Source organism: Ipomoea triloba, chromosome 2 (genome assembly GCF_003576645.1).
Source record: "Ipomoea triloba cultivar NCNSP0323 chromosome 2, ASM357664v1".
In the NCBI taxonomy this organism is placed as follows: Eukaryota; Viridiplantae; Streptophyta; class Magnoliopsida; order Solanales; family Convolvulaceae; genus Ipomoea; species Ipomoea triloba.
In genome coordinates this window covers 12,636,413-12,656,712 of record NC_044917.1, presented here as the reverse complement: position 1 = coordinate 12,656,712, position 20,300 = coordinate 12,636,413, and the positions used below count along the sequence as shown (strand labels likewise).

At 35.3% G+C, this 20,300-nt stretch overlaps 4 protein-coding genes across 4 annotated transcripts; 1 reads left to right on the top strand and 3 right to left on the bottom strand.

Moving 5' to 3' along the window:
• Positions 1-4,275, top strand: LOC116010602 (vesicle transport v-SNARE 11-like). The gene is made up of 6 exons (XM_031250085.1): positions 1-160; positions 429-523; positions 1,336-1,394; positions 1,483-1,671; positions 3,426-3,596; positions 3,734-4,275. Exons 2-6 carry the CDS (start codon positions 430-432, stop codon positions 3,884-3,886), a joined length of 666 nt encoding a protein of 221 aa, XP_031105945.1. The 5' UTR covers positions 1-160; position 429; the 3' UTR covers positions 3,887-4,275.
• A 1,565-nt stretch (positions 4,276-5,840) lies between these two features.
• On the bottom strand, positions 5,841-11,155 carry LOC116009920 (two-component response regulator-like APRR1). The gene is made up of 6 exons (XM_031249120.1): positions 10,471-11,155; positions 9,668-9,829; positions 9,433-9,566; positions 8,971-9,138; positions 7,765-7,861; positions 5,841-7,229 (listed from the first exon to the last, which is right to left on the bottom strand). The coding sequence occupies exons 1-6, from the start codon at positions 10,604-10,606 to the stop codon at positions 6,280-6,282; spliced, it is 1,647 nt and encodes a 548-aa protein (XP_031104980.1). The 5' UTR covers positions 10,607-11,155; the 3' UTR covers positions 5,841-6,279.
• Positions 11,156-12,679: 1,524 nt separating this feature from the next.
• On the bottom strand, positions 12,680-13,437 carry LOC116010768. The gene is made up of 2 exons (XM_031250278.1): positions 13,180-13,437; positions 12,680-13,135 (listed from the first exon to the last, which is right to left on the bottom strand). The coding sequence occupies exons 1-2, from the start codon at positions 13,435-13,437 to the stop codon at positions 12,680-12,682; spliced, it is 714 nt and encodes a 237-aa protein (XP_031106138.1).
• Positions 13,438-14,211: 774 nt separating this feature from the next.
• LOC116009690 (protein NEN1-like) lies at positions 14,212-18,950 on the bottom strand. The gene is made up of 6 exons (XM_031248810.1): positions 18,537-18,950; positions 17,826-17,983; positions 17,363-17,409; positions 16,607-16,670; positions 15,508-16,268; positions 14,212-14,785 (listed from the first exon to the last, which is right to left on the bottom strand). Exons 1-6 carry the CDS (start codon positions 18,814-18,816, stop codon positions 14,545-14,547), a joined length of 1,551 nt encoding a protein of 516 aa, XP_031104670.1. The 5' UTR covers positions 18,817-18,950; the 3' UTR covers positions 14,212-14,544.
• Positions 18,951-20,300: the final 1,350 nt, after the last annotated feature.

The window sequence follows — 20,300 nt, the reverse complement described above, 5'->3', positions numbered from 1 at the left end:
TTTTCGCTTTTTCTGATGCGCAAACACCGCTCTCGGTTGTCATTTTATATTTTATAATAAATCCAGATTGTTCGAAGTGACAAGTTAAAACTGTTTTTCTCCGATCAATTTCCGGGCGGTCAGAGAATTTTTTTTCTGTGGATCTTCCGACCAATTCAAGGTACGCCTTGCGATCTGCTGACTTCATCAATTACCATTCGGTTCGAAAATTTACTGCAGTAATCATTATCATCATTAGGTCTCCATTTCCTGCAATTATTTACATTTTTTGGGTCCAGTTTTCGTTTGATCTGGCTTCTAATTAACATTGGTTAACTGAATTAGCTAAAAATAATAATTTTATTTTCAGTGAATTTCGTTGTTTCGTGATAAAGATGTCTAATATTGTGTAACTTTTGGTGGTGTGATGGTAATTTTGTGTGGGGCAGAATGAGCCAGGTGTTCGAAGGATATGAACGGCAATACTGTGAGCTTTCAGCTAACTTGACGAAGAAGTGCACCTCAGCTAGTCTCTTAGATGGAGGTGAGAATAATTTCCTTAAAAAAAACATTTTTGTTTAGATTTTTTTTACTTTTGGTGGTTCCTTTCACTGAATATGTTATGCTTTATTGGTTTAGAATGCTTTGATGGAAATAAAACCTATTTTTAAAACTACTAGTAATTGAATTCTGAGAATGCTCCTTTTTTGTTTTTTTTTTTTGGAATGTGGAATCGGAGCATGGTTTTGAATTTGGTAAAAGGTTGCATAGGGGCTAGAAAGCATAAGGATATTCCCCTACATGGTAATATGGGACAAGTGATTGTTGTAGGACTAGATGCTATTTGAAAACATGGCTTTTGGTTTTGCAAGAGCTAGTTGGAGATCTCTAAACAGAACTAATTCAAGAAAACTCAAGCTCAAGTTTGTAGGGCTATGAGGTGAGAAGGAGTCAAGTAATACCCCACAACCATACTATTTTATGTTGAGCTCTATGTCACCTATGCAAACTCTGGCATTACTTATATAGTGAATGGAGAAGTTTGAAAACTCTAGCTTTCTATAGGTAGTTATCACTTCATCTTCCAACTTCTTGAAGTGGATGAGACTGAAAAAAAATTCAGATAAAACTTGGTTATTGATTTCTCCATTGAAGTGTGGTAGTTTAGTGCATAAATTAGGAAATTTATTTATGGAACTGTGCCAGTAATGCTTTAGCTTTTGTGTGCCTTACATTGATTCCTGCCTTCATTATGAGATCTATGTTACAATTTAGAGGTGTCCTTTCATGCAGATATTTTTATTCTATACCCATTAGTTTGTTAACTGTGGTTTTCCTGTCTGTTCATGCTTGCAGAACAAAAGAAGCAGAAAATATCTGAAGTAAAATCTGGATTGGAAGATGCTGAGGCTTTGGTAATGTAAAAAATGCATTTTCGCGGCCAAGTGTTGCTTTTGTGGAATTCTTTATAAAAAACGCTATTATTGTCTTTCTATTGTGCAGATTCGCAAAATGGATCTTGAGGCTAGGAGTTTACCTCCAAATTTAAAAGCCACGCTTCTTGGAAAGCTAATAGAATATAAAAGTGATTTGAACAATGTGAAAAATGAAGTCAAAAGAATTACATCAGGCAATGGTAACCAAGCAGCAAGGGATGAATTGTTTGAATCTGGAATGGCAGATGCCAAGGCGGTATCCCCTTATCCCCATTTATGATTTTCTGTCTTATGTTCATTGTCTTGAAACAGTTTTCTTGTTAGATAAACGTGCATGAGTTGATGTAATACTCAACATTCTTTTTACTTGTTTGAGTGCCAACTTGCTTGACTGCTATGAGTCCTATGACTTACTTTCTGTAGCCCCAATGTGTGACCTCATATCCAACATCAGTTTTAGTATGACATTGTTGAGACATCATCATTGCAATGCTTTCTATTCAATAACTACACTTAAATAGGTATGTTGTAAGAAAGGAAAACTTTGTACTTCTGTGTTAGGATGTCAGGTGGGACAATTGTATCTCAGGTCTTAATTATTGGTGGAAACCTCTACTATTTGTTTATTGTTTATTTCCTATTAATGCAGCCTTGCTGATCTTTTTTATCCATTATTAGGGGGTCTTTGGTTGGATGGAAAACTTTTTCATTAATTTTGAGGAAATTGAATTTTCCTCCGTTTGGTTCATAGAAAACGTTTTCCTCAAATATGAGGAAAACGTTTTCCAAGGTTCTACCCTTAGACCAAATATGTATAATAATTTTTATTATATTATTATAATAAAATATTTAATTATACTCTGTAATATTTTAATATATGATATTATAATTTTTATAAATTATACTCCGTAATATTTTAATTTAAAAATCACTATTACTTTTATTATCATTATTATTGTGTAGGGGCATATTGGTCTTTATACTCATTATTCCTTACCATTCCAAACTCAACCAAACAATGGAATCAATATTCATACTTTCATAGTAATTTCTTTTCCACTAACCAAACAATAGAATCATTCTTACTGGTAATTTCTCTTCCATGGAATTTCAATTCCATTCCTCAAATATTTTCTGCGAACCTGATGCATTCTGGGGGCGTGGTTATGTTCGCAGAAACAGATCAGCAGAGAAGCTATAATTTGGGAAATTGCAGTAATGAAGGAGTTCTATTTCATTACCATACTATAGTTTAGTTCTATTTCATTACCATATTATAGTTTAGAAAGTTGTTAGTTTATTATTATATCATAGTTCAGAAAGTTAAGAGTATTATAAAGCTTCCTAGCTTAGTTTTAGTAATTAGATCAGTTTTGGAATCCTTGTACTGTATCAATTTCAATAAAAGTAAGCAGAGTTTTAATCCCAAATCAAAGGCTAGGGAGTTCTGGGAACTCAAGAAAACCCAGCTTATCTTTTTTCACAATTGTTCCTTTCTTTCTATTCCCTGTTTTCTGCAATTCCACAACCCATAATAGAACCAAACGCGCCGTTAGTGTTTAGAAATTATGGGTGAACTTCTATTGGATTAAAAATTAATTGGGTCTATTACTTACAGCCCAAAATTCTCAAAAAAACTCCTGAAAAGGCCTCTGTCCTGCACAGGGAGTCTGCCCTTTGTTCTGCAACAAGGGTGCACGTCCTTGTGCTACTTGTTCTTACCTCAACAACGCCTTTTTAAACCATGCAGGTGGGACAATCATATCTCAGGTTTTAATTATTGGTGGAAACCACTACGGAGTACTATTTATTTATTCTTTATTTGCAAAATATTAAGTTTCTAATTTCTATGACAAGCTCATGTGATTGTAGTCCTATTGTGCAGCTGAGCTGCTTCTATCCCTGGGAATGGCATCTTGAGTTAATGAGATTGAGAGGGCACCATAAAATCTCTTATATTCCAACACTTTAAGCTTTTAATAATTTGAAGATTCTTACATAATGTTACAGGTATCAGCTGATCAAAGACAAAGACTGATGATGTCAACTGAGAGATTAAATCAGTCCAGTGATAGGATTAGAGAAGGTCGAAAAGTGATGCTGGAAACTGAAGAGCTTGGGGTTTCAATTCTTCAAGATCTGCACCAACAACGGCAGTCTCTTCTGCATGCTCATAACACGGTGTGTCAAATAATCAGCTGCTTTTAACTTTTTAGTTGTTGCTTTAATAAGTGAAAGACTGGGCAATATCAACCAAGTTTTAATATTTTCAAATGTGTGAATGTAGAGGTAAAACAATCTCCTTACCTTTTTCACAGCTTCATGGAGTGGATGACAATATTAGTAGGAGCAAGAAGATACTGACTACCATGTCAAGAAGGATGAGCAAGAATAAATGGATCATTGGATCAATCATTGCAGTCTTGGTGATTGCAATCATATTGATTCTTTACTTTAAGCTTTCCCGTTAGTCAAAATGCCCAGGTTTTTGCATCTTCGTCCTTTTTTGTGTTTGAAACTGGAATGCATGCATTTTGGAACATCTATTCTCATCTACTGAACTTCTGGTTGTGGGTCAGTTTGAAGTCTTTGTTTGGTAATGGTATGTTGTGCTTTAAACCTTCAAACTGCATTTTTATAACTTCTGGCAGTTTTTGTTAAATAATGGTAAATAATGGCCTTGATCCTTATTTTGCGGAGGTAATGACGGCTAAGGAGGCCTTAACTTGGCTCAAAGATCGTGGAGTCGGAAATTTTATTCTTGAGTCGGACTGTTTAAACTTTGTATTAGCTTTAATTCTGTTTCGTTAGACCTTTCGTATATTGGTTTAATTATTAAGCAATGCCTAGTGATTGCTAATGACATCAGGAATGTGTTGGTTCGCCATGTCAGAAGGTCAGCGAATCATGTGGCTCATGTCTTAGCACGAGCAACTGATTCTTCATCTGTCCTTGGGTTGTGGGAATCTTCCCCGCCATTTTGTATTTCGCATCTTCTTGATTGATGCAAGTTATTGTTTTGATTTTCAAAAAAAAAAAATGGTGAATAAGTCCATTTTACATCATATGCTTTAGATATATTATCCATGCTTTTATACTAGGTGCTTGTATTTCCTTTCTCATCATCGCCTATTTTGTTTTGGTTTTTTTAGCAATTTGTAGAAAGAAGTGAAAACTGAAAAGCTAGAAAGGGTTTGATTCCAAATATATTGATGAATGTTAAACTCCTACATTGCTTTTGGAGATTCAGGTTCGCCATGCTGAAATATGGATATGGCCTTAAATTCTCAAATATGCATGAATGTAAAATTATTAGAAAATTTTACTTAATAGTTCTAACATTATCAAATTATCCAATTGGTACACCATGGACCATGGTACACCTTGCTTTGTGGACTCTGGTTTAAAAATTATTCTGTAATTAATATATTATTTTGCATTAAGTTGAAGACATATAATATGTGAACTACATGCACATAATGTGTTTTTTTTTTTTTGTGTACCCATGGTTTCTATTGTCAGACAGAATGACTATTTTTCTCGTTGAATTGTAGGCACCTTTAATGTTAACTACATATTATGTGTCTTCAATTTATTTACAATATATAATTTATCAATTGTAGACACATAATATATTAATTGTAGACAAATACTTTGAAAGTCATTTTAAACCAAGTTCCACAATACAAGGTGGAACTTGCTTCATAGTATAATTTGCCGAAATTAAAGACTACAATTCTACTTTCCAAGTTAAAATTTGTGACTTCATCAAAACATTAGTTAAGGATAAAGATTTAAATTTAGAGAAACTTGTTTGTAAATAGATAAATGATACTATTAACACATAAAATTAGATCACAAATATTCAATGATAATTAGTTCAAAGGAAAATGGTTAAATGGGCCCTCAAATTTTACACAAAAAAAATAATAATCAAGCTCTAAACTTTTTAAAATAGTAATTAAACACATCAATATTTTATTTTTGTGCAATGAAGTCCAAAAACTGGTTAGTGGCAGATTGCTAAGATTTTAGTAACACTTCGTCGTCATTTTCGACACCAAACCGATCGGCAAATAATTGTCGATCACTATTGAAGAAGGCGACCAGTGGTTGCATTTTCTAGCAGAAGGCAACCACTGATCACCTTTTCGGTGTCAATAGGCAACCTAGTGGTCGCCTTCTCTAGGCGATCGGCGACTGTTCATCAGTTACTTTGTTGTCAGAAATGGAGCTAGAGTGTTGTCGAAATCCTAATGACTTGCAATAGCATGTCATTCACTGATTTTTAAACATCATTGCATCAAATTAAAAATATTAATTGATTTAATGGCAATTTTAAAAAGTTGAATAAACCAAATGTGACGATGATTTAAAAGTTAAGGGACCAAATTTAGAAATTTTAATAGTTAGAGACCACAATACTTGTGGGGCCAAAATGAAAATAACTCTGTATGATTAACCAACCAACCAACCAACCTATTACAGCAGTCTCATCATAATTCGTATGGCGTTTTCCCGTAAAAAAAATGTTACATGTTCATGATGGTCTGAAACCAAAATAGATTTACCTTGACACTCTTTTTATATGGATCAAAGTACAGCATATTCAAAGCAATCAAGTCACAGCCATCAATTGATAACTTCCACAAATCCCCATATAAGCTCCAAATGAGTAGTGCATTGATCACTCTTAAGCTTTATGAGATTGGAAGAGCATAGCACTGAAGCGGGAGAGAAACTCTCGAATTGATCTTGCATGAAACCAACGACAACATTATCGGGGGCAAAGTCGAGTCTGGGGTTGTGCAATTACGCTAATAATACCTGATACAAAAGCTCCATTGACGGGGACGAGTACGGTTCAGAGTAGAGAAATTGAAGTGTCATCTTCAGGTGAGGAATCCAAAGTAGTTGTTTGGTCTTCGTCGTCCTCGTCCTCATCATCCTCTTCATCATCATCTGCAGAGGCTGGGTGTCCATTAAGATCCACTAAAACTCCATTGGGCTTCCTAACGAACTGTCCCCTAACCCTAGGTCTCCGATCTGCCAGGCGTTTGCGGTTGACATACCGAATCTTCTTGTCAAAACATCGCGCCTTTCTCTTCTGCCTGAATTTCATCAAGGCTGCCTCTCTATGGTCTATTTTCCCCATCTTACCATCAGCAGACGAGGAGCTCCCGTATGATGGCCATGGATGTTGTGGTGGCATTTGGCCCGGTTGCAAGCACATGTTCATTGGATAATAGGGAAATGATCCCATTCCAGGCATATGGGGAGGACAATGCGGTACATGACTGTATGTTGGAAGCATAGCGGAATTAGCATGGTTGTGAAGATCGGGCAAGTTCTTTTGATACATTTGTGAAGAGGGCATCATAACTTGATTCATTATCCTTGGAATGTAATACGGTGGATAAGCAGCATGGGCATGGGCATGATAACCTGAAATGTCGTGGTGAGACTCGTTTGTTGGATGCATATGCACCTTGGAGAACTCCTCCATCCTTTGTTGCGGGAATTCCATCGATAAAGGTGGAGTACAAGACCTTTCCATAGAGAGGGAATCGGGAATACTGTTACTGCTCGGATAGCCATCTCCTTGTGAATGATTTTCGATTGCATCACCATTGGCCCGTTCTTTGGATTCAATATCCACATTCCCACCCTCATTGATCCTTGAATGATAAGTCACGTTTTCACGGACAGTAACTTGGTCATTGCTCTTGGGCATGCTTGACTTGACATATGTAAAGAATGCAGAAGACTCGCCTATTTTCAATTCACTCTTCTTTGGAAATGAACAGATTTTTCCTGGAAACAATATTAAATGTAAGTGATAAATCCAAGCGTAACAGATTAAAATGATACCCATGCTTCATTGAAAGGCAGAACACTTGAGAAGATAACAAATTCAAGTGCACAAGGAGGACAATAACAACATGGATATCCAAAGTTCTTGCCAGCTAGTAATGACTATTTCAGTCTACTTAAGAAACAAAGTTCAAACTGAAAATCTTCATTTGTATTGTAGTTTAGGAGACAAAACTGAAACCAAAATTCTCTTGCCCATGACACGATTTTGTCCTTTATAATAGGAGGAAAAAAAAAGAAAAAAAGAAAAAAAAAAGTGACCATAATCTCAGTATGCTATTAAAAGCAGTCATCAAAATGATACCTCTAACAAAGTAGAACATAATAATATATTAATATGATGGATAGATATTGAACTTGCAGAGTAAATACTTCTAATTTTCAGAATAAGTTACTAAATCCACAAGTTGATGGTAATGTGTATTTCTATCTGTTAGCATGTGGACAGTAATAGAGAGCCATGTGAACCACTCACCTGTTTTTCGGTCACTACTTCCAGGAACATCCGGCAGACACTCAAATGAACCAATGACTAGAGTCTCTGGGGAGGCAGCATTTGTTATGGCATTGGTCTGAATTGTAGGCATGATTGATTTTTTTTTTTAAAAGACACACTATGCAAATCAGTACAGCATGAATGATTAAAAAAGAAAAATAATGACTATTTCATCTTCATGAAAAATTATTATCTTATAGCATGAAAGAATGTAACCTACTATAATCAGAAAGGAATGCTTTACTGTTAACATAAAAACATCTTTAAAGATTCACTAAGTGGCTTCCAGCAACTAATATTTAAACCACGTAAATTCTAAGGATCTATTTTGTTGTAGAGAATGCTTTTTCTTCAACTTCAAGTTTTCAAGCTTTCATTTTCCATTATACTGTGTTCTTTAGTTGTAAGATTGCAATTATTTTCTAATTTAGATTTTAAAAAACAGAAAATTTTGAATTGAGTAATACTACACATACTCCCACATTCTACTCCATTTTCTACTCCCTGCTTACATGTCATTCCTTGATTCATTCAAAAAAAAAATGCGGGCCATAGTTTCTATTACTTTCTTTTTATCATCATCCAATAAAATCAAGACATGGCAAGACTACAGGAGTTTTACTCCCTTGGAGTCCATTGATCATTTTCCTTTTGAATTTTACTTAATTGTCTTCATACAAAACTACCAATATTGGTGGTGGTGGGCAATGCTGTTCAGTCAGGGGTGGTGGGCAATTTTGGATCACCCATGTTTTCCATTTGGCAAACTCAGGACACTGATAAGCCACAATAATACAATTTCAATAACATCTTTTTGGAGTTATTCAATTTATTTTAATTGGAAAAATAAGGCTAGAAATATTCATTTTTAACAAACTCTACTTTCCATTATTCCAGAAAATGGAAACTGAACAGGCCTGGTAAATTTTTCCAACAAAATTTGAAAAGTGCAAACCAGTTGAGAAAGAAATGCAATTTCAGTGCTCAACAATAACCAAGTTGATTCCAGAACACAGAGTTAATCTCCCCCACCCACATTCATTTCCTGACAAGCCACTTAATCAGGTCAACGCTAGATTCAATATTAATCTTTGTATGGTGTTGTTGAATGTCGAGAACATCAATAATAGCCTTAAAGCGAACTCACTAAGATTCAAATACCGACACTCAGTTCCAATAACTCACCTCATCTTCCTGTTGAGTAGAGGGACCAGTTTCCAGATTTATGCTTTTCCGGGACTTTTCATCTGTGTCATCTGAGAAGAGTGTAGTGCTGTTTGTGTTAGCATCACTCGGGTCTGATACTACCAAATCAAAGTCATAATTTAGAATGTTCTTCTCTGCTAGTCCAAGCTGTCAACAAAATGAGATACAGAAATGATTATATGAAGTATGTCAAGAAGAATATTAAAAAAAAAAAAAACTACATAAAATAACAGAAAAGAAATTAAAGTAGCTACTCTAAATATTGATATATAGAAGACATAATATCTGATGCATTTATCTCTCATCCAATCTCAGGCTAAGGTTTCCATAGCCTTTCTATATACTGCAGAAGCATAAGGATAACTACTTTCTAGTTACCCTAATATTTCATGAAACTAACACTAGAGGGAAATGAAACATAGAAGGTATAATAGTGCATACCATTCGCCTTCTTCTCCACATATGAGTCCACAAGTTCAATAGTTCATTAGTGCGGAGGGGCTTCACAAGGTAATCTGCAGCTCCCAATTTTAAGCACTTAACGACAACAGAAACCTCATCTTGAGATGACATCACTACAACACATAAGAAAATAAGAAAGAAATTTTACTTCAGTTGTTGAATAACTTTTATTTTAAATTAAATGGGAATGGGAATATAATGAAGTTTGACTTACTGATAACTGGAATTCGCCTTAACTCCTTATCCCTCATAATGTATTTCAACAACTTCAGCCCTTTGGACATCGGAAGGTCCACTTCAGAAAGTATAATATCAATATCAGGCCCTTCTGCATTCAATGCATCGATCACCTGTCTGGGTGACCTCACAGAAGTCACTGCAAATTAAAAAGCAGACTCAGTAAAGACTAAAGAATCTAAAATGCAACTCACAAACATTTAGCAAGAAAATTAATGATAAAAAATAACTCTCCCAACACGTATTTATCCACTCATTAGCCTAGTACCTAGACTTTGAAAGCACATATTATATTTCATTTTTTCCCGTTTCTAGGGTAAGGCAGCAGGGTGTGCTTTCTGGTGAGCATTAGCATGTCAAAAGACCTACTTCTCCCCAAACCAACAAATTCCTTAATGTGTTAAAACACTTGTACTTAAAGAATCCAATTTTCAGGCAAGCAGTACCTAACTAAATGCATCCAAATCCAAAACCCATAAATTGTAAGATCCTAAATTTCAGTAAACCAAAAAACCAACAAAGACATCATCTATCACAGTAATCATGAATCAACTTACAATTGATTTAGAATGACAGTAATTACAACATTTTAAGCTGCGATCTTCCTAAAACATACTCAGAACTAGAAAAATTAAATTCAATCCAATTCAGAATATGCAGAACATGTTGCAGCAACATAAAAGTTTTAGGCATAATAAAAATAAAAAATAGCAATAACAACAACAACAATCATAGTAGCAAAGTTATCTCTGAACTGAATAACAGAGAAGATTTAATAACCTTGATAAGAACATTTGCACAATAGCGTGAAAACCTCCTCAGAGCTCTTGGAATCATTATCGCACAGTAAAATCCTAACTTTACTTCTATCTATGAACCCATCTCCAGTCTTCACAATCTCATTCTTCTCCATCATCGCTTTTCAAAGAACAATTAAGCAATATACATATACGTTCATAGAAAATATACAAAATAAAATTAAAAAAAAAAAAAGAAAAAAAATGGTTAGGGTTCAGCTCAAACCCCTAAACATCTAGTCTTATAGAACCTCTATATAGAAAATTTTTCTATTTACTGCTAAAACTAAAGCGTCTAATTTCGAAAACCCCATTTACAGATCGCAAACTAATTCAAATCATATCCAAAATGAAAAAAAAAAAAAAATCTATAATTTTCTAATAATTACGGTGCGCACCGGAGGTGCAACTTATCTATAAAGCATCTGAGCTGCTAAAAAACACGGCGAAGTCCGGCCATCTAATGGTGACGGGTTAGACTGTGAAATTAGTATAAAAAAAAAAAAAAAAAATCAACAAAACAAAACAAAAAGAAAAGCTTCGCCAGCCCGCCACCTCCGGTGCACGTTAGCGTCCACCCTTTCAGCCTAGCTGTCTTCTACTACCTATGGGGTCCTTCTAGAGAGAGAAAAGAGGGAGAAGCTCCGAGACCGGCTTCTGGTGGTTGAGGAAGAAGCTCAGAATTTCGGAGAGAGAAACTTGATATTTTGACGGCGCTTTTTAGCCGCGGTGGTGAGTGCTAAAGTGCGCGACCGCTTTGGATGTACAAGATCTAGGCCGTTCCCGATGCCAATCGGAGGGTGGAGATGATATGAGCGGCGAGTAGTGCGCAGCTCCGCGTAAGATAGCAATTTTGTCGACGTGGAACGTTGGGAGAAAAAAGAGGTCCAAAGAGTGACTCGTTAAAGGATAAATTGCACTTCATACACCTCGTTTACTGTGATTTTTACAATGAAAACCCATCTTTTTTTTTTTTGGCAAAAGGGTCAAATAGACACATGTAGTAACCATGATTGTTCATCCAGCACCATGAATTAAAATATGGTCTATCTAAGTCATTATATTCCTAATTATTTTTCATCTAGCATTTTTAACATATTTCTAACAAGTAACTCATCTCATTTGTTGACATGGAAAAATAAAATAATAAAAAATGATGACAAGTTATTTATATGAATGTTTTGGATGATTTTATCATATTTCATTAATGAAGAAAATGATTTTTTGCAATGAAATAGGGTAGAAATCAAAGTTGTTATATAATGTTTTAATTACAGTGTACTGCATTACTGTGTATGTATAGTGGGGTATTCAAAGTTGTTCGGCAATGAAATTCTATGAAAATCGATATATGAAAATTAAATATAATAACTTATTAAGATATTGTATTAGGTAAATTTTATTACTTTTTTAAAAAAAAAATAATTTTCGTATATCAATTTTCATGGAATTTCATTGTCAAACGACATTGAATACCCCGCTATACATACACAGTACACTGTAGTTGAAACTTTATATAGCAACTTTGATTTTTGTCCTATTTCATTGCAAGAAATCATCCAAAAATACAATATCTTAAGTTATTCAATTATCAAAAAATCCAAAAATATTAATTTATTTTTAAAATAAAATAAAATTTACCCAATACAATATCTTAAGTTATTATAAAAATAATTTAATTTTTAAATATTTATTTTCATGAAATGTCATTGCCGAACAATAGTGAATACCCCGCTATACATACACTGTAGTTAAAACTTTATATAACAATTTTGATTTCTACCCTATTTCATTACAAGAAATTATTATTTTTTCATTAATGAAATAAGGTAGAAATCATCCAAAACATCCATATAAATAACATGTCATCATTTTTTCTAATTTTATTTTTCCATGTCATCAAATTAGATGGGTTACTTGTTAGAAATAGGATAAAAATGTTAGATAAAAAATAATTAGGAGTATATAATGGTTTAGATGGACCATATTTTAATTCTTGGTACTAGATGAACAATCAATGGTAGTACATGGGTCTATTTGACCCTTTTGCCTTTTTTTTTTAAGAAAACAAACTGCCAATCTTCATTACTTAAAACATTCAAAAGAACATCACATAGAAAGAGAGGAGGGTGGATAACCCACTCCTCGCAATCTGATATAGAAACGGACTCTCGTGCTAGGGAATGGGCAGCTCAATTCGCAGATCGCTTAATAAAAGAGATAAACACATTAGAGAACCAACTAAGCCTATCTTTGATATCTAAGACAATCAAATCAAAAGAGGACTCTCCTAAGTTTGAATTTAAACATTGAACAACAGTTAATGCATCAGTTTCTAAAATAACATGGTCTAAACGAGAGGATTTGATCCAAGAGAGTGCTTCCCGAATAGCAACTGCCTCAGCTTCCTTGGGAGAAAAAACACCATTCCATGGAGTACATCTTGCAGCCTTGAAGTGTCCATTATCATCTCTAAGAATCCACCCAAAGCCCATTCTACCACTGTTTGCATCAATCGCAGCATCCACATTGAGTTTTGACCATCCAGTTTTAAGCTTCTTCCATTTGACAGTAACATTCACTTGAGGGGGTCTGTTGGTCCGATCACTCTCAGTTATGTCCTCCAGTCTCTCAAATGGGTTGAGGCTCTTTCAATGATTTGCAAGGTTGTGATAAAGATATTCTTCCACACCTTCTCGTTCCTGCACAAGCATAAATTCCAGCACAACATAACCAAAAGAGAGAGATCATCCCTGGTAATAACTTTTATATTGTCTTGCACCCAATCAGTAAAAGAGAAGTAGCCATCAGGATTAATAAAACTAGTCATTCTAACCCAACATTCATCGGCCGCCAACGACGGTTTCGTCGCCGGAGACATTTGTGGTCGCATCTCCGGAGAGGCGACCGCAAATGTCGCCGGAGAAGGCGTCGACGACGAGTTGATCATCGATGGTTGATTTTTTGCCAGAAATGATGTCAGATCACAGGTCACTAACATAGGCTTTATTGCTCCAAAATAAAATGTTAATGGGTTTAATTACAACTTTTAAAAGTTTAGGTACCTAATTGACTTTTTAGGTAAAGTTTGATGGCCTATTTAACCATTTTTCCTTCTTTAAATTATATATCAATTTGTTCTCCAATGTAATTACTGATATATTTGTTAGTTTTTATTTCCTGAGCACTACTTGAATAAATTGATATACTTCTCTTAGATGTCCAATCATCATGTAACTGAAGAATCAAATTTACAAATCAGTTAAGAGAGTTGCCAAGACTTGATTGGGTTAATGTTATCCTACGAAATATGAAAAAATATAATCAAGAGAATGTGCTATTCCAAAACTTAGATTTTTCGATGTTTGGTTCATGCTATCTTGTTTGGAATGCAATATATGAATTTTCAAAAGATGTAATTCACTTACAATTCTTAGATTATTTAATATTATAATGTATATTTGCAAATTTTACCCCATTTAATTCTAATTACTATAAAATACTACGGTATATATTTTATGCTAGCTTATTATATATATCATATTCAATTGTTTTTGTAATTATATATTTTATTTTATTTCTTATTACGTTATATTAGCTTATAAAGTAATTTTGTTTCTCAAGTTCAAACTCTTAGTTATTTTTAAATCATGTACTTATATATGTATTACCATTATCTTATTTACTTTAATTTCAAAGTTTATTGAAATACATGAAAAAAATATTAAGAGTATTAAAGATAACACTAAATAGAACAAGTATATATTACATACCTCAATTTTAATTAAACACATAAATTTAACATTCCTAGCCATCTAATATTTCCAACAATCTAACATTCCCAATAATCTAACATACTAGTAATCTAACCTTACCAGTAACCTAACATTGTTTTAAAGTTGATTAGTTTAGAAGTAAATGTTGCAGGTTGGTAGCATATGATTTTTGAAATAGTTAGAGTGAAATGAGGGGTGAGGCAATTTGAAATAACAAGTGTGGTGAGTAGAACCAATTGTGGTGTTAAAGCAAAGCAAGGCCTTCCTGATCTGTCTGTGTATCAGTTGTGATGCAGTATCAATTTTTTGAGGACTAAGCGGATACCAGCTCTTCCTTGGTAGTCATATGCATCCAAGCTGAAGTAAACATCCACAAAACATCCTGCTCTCACCAACCCATCCAATTCTGCATTGTTATCAAATCTACTGGACACAATCTTTCTTCCTCTTCCACTCCCTGTTTCTTGCTCATATATCTCTGTGGCCCAGCACACTATTTCACCATTTACTATGCTTGCTAACCTGCCAATTGTACAGCATTCCAAGTTATACTCAAAAAGCTACTACAGGCATATTGACTACTAATCTAACTTCCCTGTCACTGTGAGCTCAAGAAACCAAGCTTGTTGTACAGTATTTTGATCTCTTGCCTTAGTTCATTGATTCAGTAGGCAATATTTGGGGCAAGAGACCAAGATACAAACTCGACAGTGAAACGTGAGGATTATGCATTTATGCCTAAAGTAGACAGATTCCTTGTGCGCACTAGCAATTGACCATGTCTATTGAACTACTGAATTACCGTCATTTACATCCTTCAAAATACTCTATCAGGTCGGAAAGTAGTGGCCCTTGGAGTTGGAGATTCAACCTTTTGGGGCAAGTATTTTGACCTCTAAACTTTTTACATTTTGGTAACGAAGATTGCAAGTTTGTAAGCACAAGGTCACGAGTTTGAAACTCAACCATTTTGGTTTGAGCCAGTTAGCTATGAGCAATTTAGGCTGGTTTACCTCTTTGTGGTCCTTTGGCAGCTAGGATCACAATGCGGGATTTACTCTGGTTCACCCCAAAAGATGTAGTTAAAAAGCTATACAAGCATATTGACCACTAATCTAACTTCCCTGTCACTGTGAGCTCAAGAAACCAACAAGCTTGCTGTACAGTATTTTGATCCCTAAACTTTTTTACTTTTTGGTAATGAAGATTGCATGTTTTTCATTAAAAGAAGAAAGGGAACTTACTGAAATCGGACAGTAGGGAAGTTTTCATAGCCGGGGTTTCTGGATACTATGGGCCTCCATTCAGAGCTGCTACCAGATTCAGCACACAGCCTCTGGGCTCGACTATTGATTTCATCCAGGATCTTGCAGAGGTTTGGTGTTGCATTCACCACAAAATTCAACTGTGGGCGACCGGCATAATCGAAATATTTTTTACTGATTCCAAAACGGACTTTCAAGCGTTTACAACAAACCTGCAGTTCAGCACAATCATGGAATACTTTTATCTTCTGCATTCCACGATAAAACGGGACAAGGGTCACAGAGAGATAAGGCATGGAAATTTCATTCAGTTCTAAGAACCCAGTGCAGCAGCCCCTGGGAACTTCACTTTCAATTTCTGAGGATGACTCATCAGAAGGGCAATATTCATCATCATCCTCATCCTCATCATCATCATCATCCATGTCACCTTCTGATTGATGGGATTCTATTTCAATTTCATCAAGAAGTTTGCCCATGTTAAAAGGGTCTGGCATAGCAGAACTTGATTCAATAACATCTTCAACCTCCACCTTTCCACTTACAGCCAAAAGTGAAACAGGATGATTTTCAACTCTCTCATTTTTCTTTGAATGTGTCTGGTTTTCAATCTTCAGGTTTGTTGAGGGAGTAGTTGCACTCGAACCTGTACTCCCAGGAGAAGCTTTACTACGACTTCTTGTGATAGCATTAGGAGAAACCCAACACTTCTCTGTGAATATGTCAGGGAGGCTGGATTCCTGTAGGTAAACAACATTTCAGCAATTTAACAGAATTATGTTGGCATTTCATTGATTCTTGTCTCCTCAAACAAATGCCATTTTTCTGAATAAAGGAAATATACAAAAAATCTAGCAACTCCATGAATTAACTTCAGTTTACAGCATATCATATTAGAGTTTCATGGAGCATGAAGCGCAAATGCACAATTAAAGGATACGTGAAGCTTATTAAAGGAAACTGGATATAAAGTGGAAATTAAAGACTGAAAGAAGGATGCTATAAGTCTTAAACCTATAACTATCATGACCATACTTCATATAGCTCATAATTGAAGATATGAACATTCTGGTATTACCAAAAGTAATACAGTCGAACAGTACTTGAGCACTTCAAGATTCATCCGAACATCATCTAAACTCCTGGAATAGAATAAGAGAAAATTTTAGCAAGGTCAAATCTAACATCAGATGAGCTTGCAATGCAACAGTACAAGCTACATTTAATTTAACACTAAATGTCCTCAAATTTCCCTACTCACATTACAATTTTTTTTTTAATATACTTAGGTTATCCCAACTTCGCCGAACTAATCCTAAGCCTACAGGATTCCCCGCCCCTAGAGCCACTACAGCGCAATCACCCCACCAGTCATACCCTAGTCAGATTCAAACCCCCACACTGCCGCTTCAATCATCGTGACATCAAGTCAAGCGACGAACCACTATGCTAAGCCCTAGGGGCCACATTACAATTGTTTTAACTGATCAGATAAATGGCACTCTATACCATAAACTTCAACTGTGATCCTAATTGTTATTAACTCCGACATCACCTGCCTATCAAACATAGGTGTACTACTGTACTTGTTGAGTTCCCAACCATGAGCTAGCTTTTGAGGTAGTATCTGGGTTTCTAACAAAAATAATCAATCTTAGACACCTAAATCCCAACCCAGGCAAGAAGAAATGAAGAGAACAAAGACACACAAGCTACATATTTGAGGCAAATACAAAACAGCCCCTACACAAGGATGATGTGTACAAACTGATACATAGATTAATGAATAGTGCAGACATGAATCTTTATGTTAAGAAGGAGAAGACCCTTTCACCTATGTTTTTGTTGTCCAAGACCAAAATAAGTAGCAAGAGATGCCATCTGCAAGCAAGAAAGAAGGTAAATTAGCACCTAAACATGATGTAAAAATTGAAGTACCTTCAATTTAGAATCTAGAAAGTAAAATCAAGTCAAAAAATTAGAATTGGTCCAACTGACAAGAAAAAGTTGAGTAATTTAACTGGATCTATTGTTAGGAGCAATCAAGAACGTTTGGTGACTTTGGTCAAATAACAAATGATCCAAATTTGCAGTCTAAATAAAAATCAAAGACATCCACTTGGTAGTGTAGCATTATAAACTCTTTGGTTCAATATGCTTAACATTCAGCACATTTATAGATAGCAAACTTCACTATTTACAATTGTCAAAACTTGGTAAAGAATCTAAAGCCAGTTCCTGCTAAGTTCTATAAAAAGATCCACAAAATGGACAAACTTTTAGCAAGACTATTGTACCTTCATATCTCCAGCTCTCCGTCCAAACCTTTGAGTCAGCAGGGCAAGTGAGTCAATTGTACCCTTAGGCTCTGGAGCTGGCCTATTTATCCCAGCAAAAGCCTCACGAATCCGATGACAATCAAACTTCAATATGTTGTGACCTGCCCATATTCTCCCTGTGTAAGCAACAAAATAGGTTAATCTCTCAATGAACACAAAACTTTCCAAAACATACATAAAGGCATACTGCATGTCAAATCTCAAATCACTAAAATAGCAAAAGGACACACTTCAGCACTTCCTTATCTCAGCTCGCCAAAAACAACCCAACCCTGAGAGATCCAATTCACTACATTTTCATACAAATTCAGAAATTACATGTTAATTTCTATGCAATACAAAATCAAGCCCAAGGGCTAGCTTTGCAATTGTAGAGTCCATCGTACATGTAGACTTGATCAAAAAATTATGTGTCTGAGTGTAGTTAGTCTTCAATTATAGACACATAAATTGTTAAAAGGTAGATACAAATAATCTGAAAGTTATTTTAGATTGGTCTACAATGCAAGATAGGCACTGGTCCGAATATAATTTGCCCTGGCCTTGTTGGTTCCATCAGACCACCAACATAACACACCAACCATGGATTTTTCACTTAAATGGTGGATTAATCATTCAAAGACCATCCAAAATCCACACGTGAAAGTTAAAACCCGGGGGATCGTTTACCGTCGAGAATGTCGTAGACCTTGTCAGCAATATCAGCGAAAGTAGGCGCAGAATCGACGGCGTCTCTGCAAATTCCGTTGCTGCGAACGGAGAGGTTAGACATGAGCGAAGGATCAGCGGGTCGGACCAGGGTGGAGTAGCTCTCCAGCTCAACGAGCTTCCTGGGACAAACTAGAATGGCGCCGAACTCCAAGATCGCGTGACCCTGTCCGGGTCGGGTGGGTGTCGTCGTCTCTATATCGAAGAACACAATCTCCGACCTGTCCCCAGTCAACACCATTGCTCGGAGGTCCGACGAGAGAATGAAAAACGCCTCGAAATGGAAGAAATGAATATGAATAAGATGCGTATGCACGGGAGGGAGACTTGCAGTGCAGGGGAGGGGAAGGAGAGATTTTTGAAATGAGAGTAAAAATGCTTAGGAGGGAAATGTGAAGAACACTGAAACGTATAAAACGGTATACTCCTATAAGACACGGAAGGAGGATACGTCACGTTATTACCCATGCCCCTTAATTTTAGGGCCAATTTAAATAAAGTCAAATAAAATATGTGTCGCACGTGTGTAAGACCGTCTCAATGATTCTTATTCGTGAGACGGGTCGGGTCGGTTTAAAGCGTCATGCAAATATCATACTTATATGTGCAAATGTCATACTTTTATGCTCAAATATAACACTAATCAATAATAGAATTTTTGCTACTTATAAGAGAAAAAGTAATACATTTTTCATAATAAGTAATGTTGACAAGTGCCCCTTATTTATAAGGGCAAATATAATAATTTTGAGGAAAAATGTAATACTTTTAAATCGAAATGTAAAAGTATTGCATTTACCCTTAAAAGTATTACATTTACCCTTATAAGTAATAAAAATTTTATTTCTGATTAGTATTACATTTGAGCATATAAGTATGACATTTGTGCATATAAGTGTTACATTTGTATCTTGACCCGACCCGGCTCGACTCGTCTCATGGTGAGACGGTCTGACACAAGTTTTTGCCATAAAATATTCATTCTGATCAGGTGAAAAAAAATGTTCAATTTGGTTAAAAAAATGTCTTCTTAATTTTGTAGTCAAAATACATTTTTTTTAATTTTTAGTTTTTCATCCTCTTTTCACTCTCTTCCTTTTCAAGTTAGTTTCCAAATTATTACTCCGTATATTAATACTACCATCACTACATTCCCACGCTTTCACCACCACCATTGCTGCCATCGTCACCACACCACCAACACCAACACTATCACCACGATTTCCAACTCCACACCACTACTAACATTACCAACACCACCACATATTATTATTATTATTATTATTATTATTATTATTATTATTATTATTATTATGTTGTTGTTGTTGTTGTTGTTATTGTTGTTGTTGTTGTTGTGAGACATGTCACGTCCCGGACCCTATGCCAAGCTATTGAAGCTACGTTTGAGGCCTCCTCATGGGCACGAACTTTGAGTCTCCTTAGTCAACTACAGTCTTTGTGATAAAGTGATTCCACTATGAGTGAGTATCTTAGCAAAGTCAATATTTCAATTGAATTACTTGTAGAACACGGTCGACCAATTGGTTTAAATGAGTATAATCTATACATGTTTAAAAGTCTTCGCCTTGAGTACCATGCAATGATCTCTTCATTGACCACAAAAGAAACAATGACAATTGATCAAATAAATGACTATCTCATTGTCCATCAGTTCATCTATATTGACGACATTCCTTTGTCGACTTCCACACAATCACTTGTAGC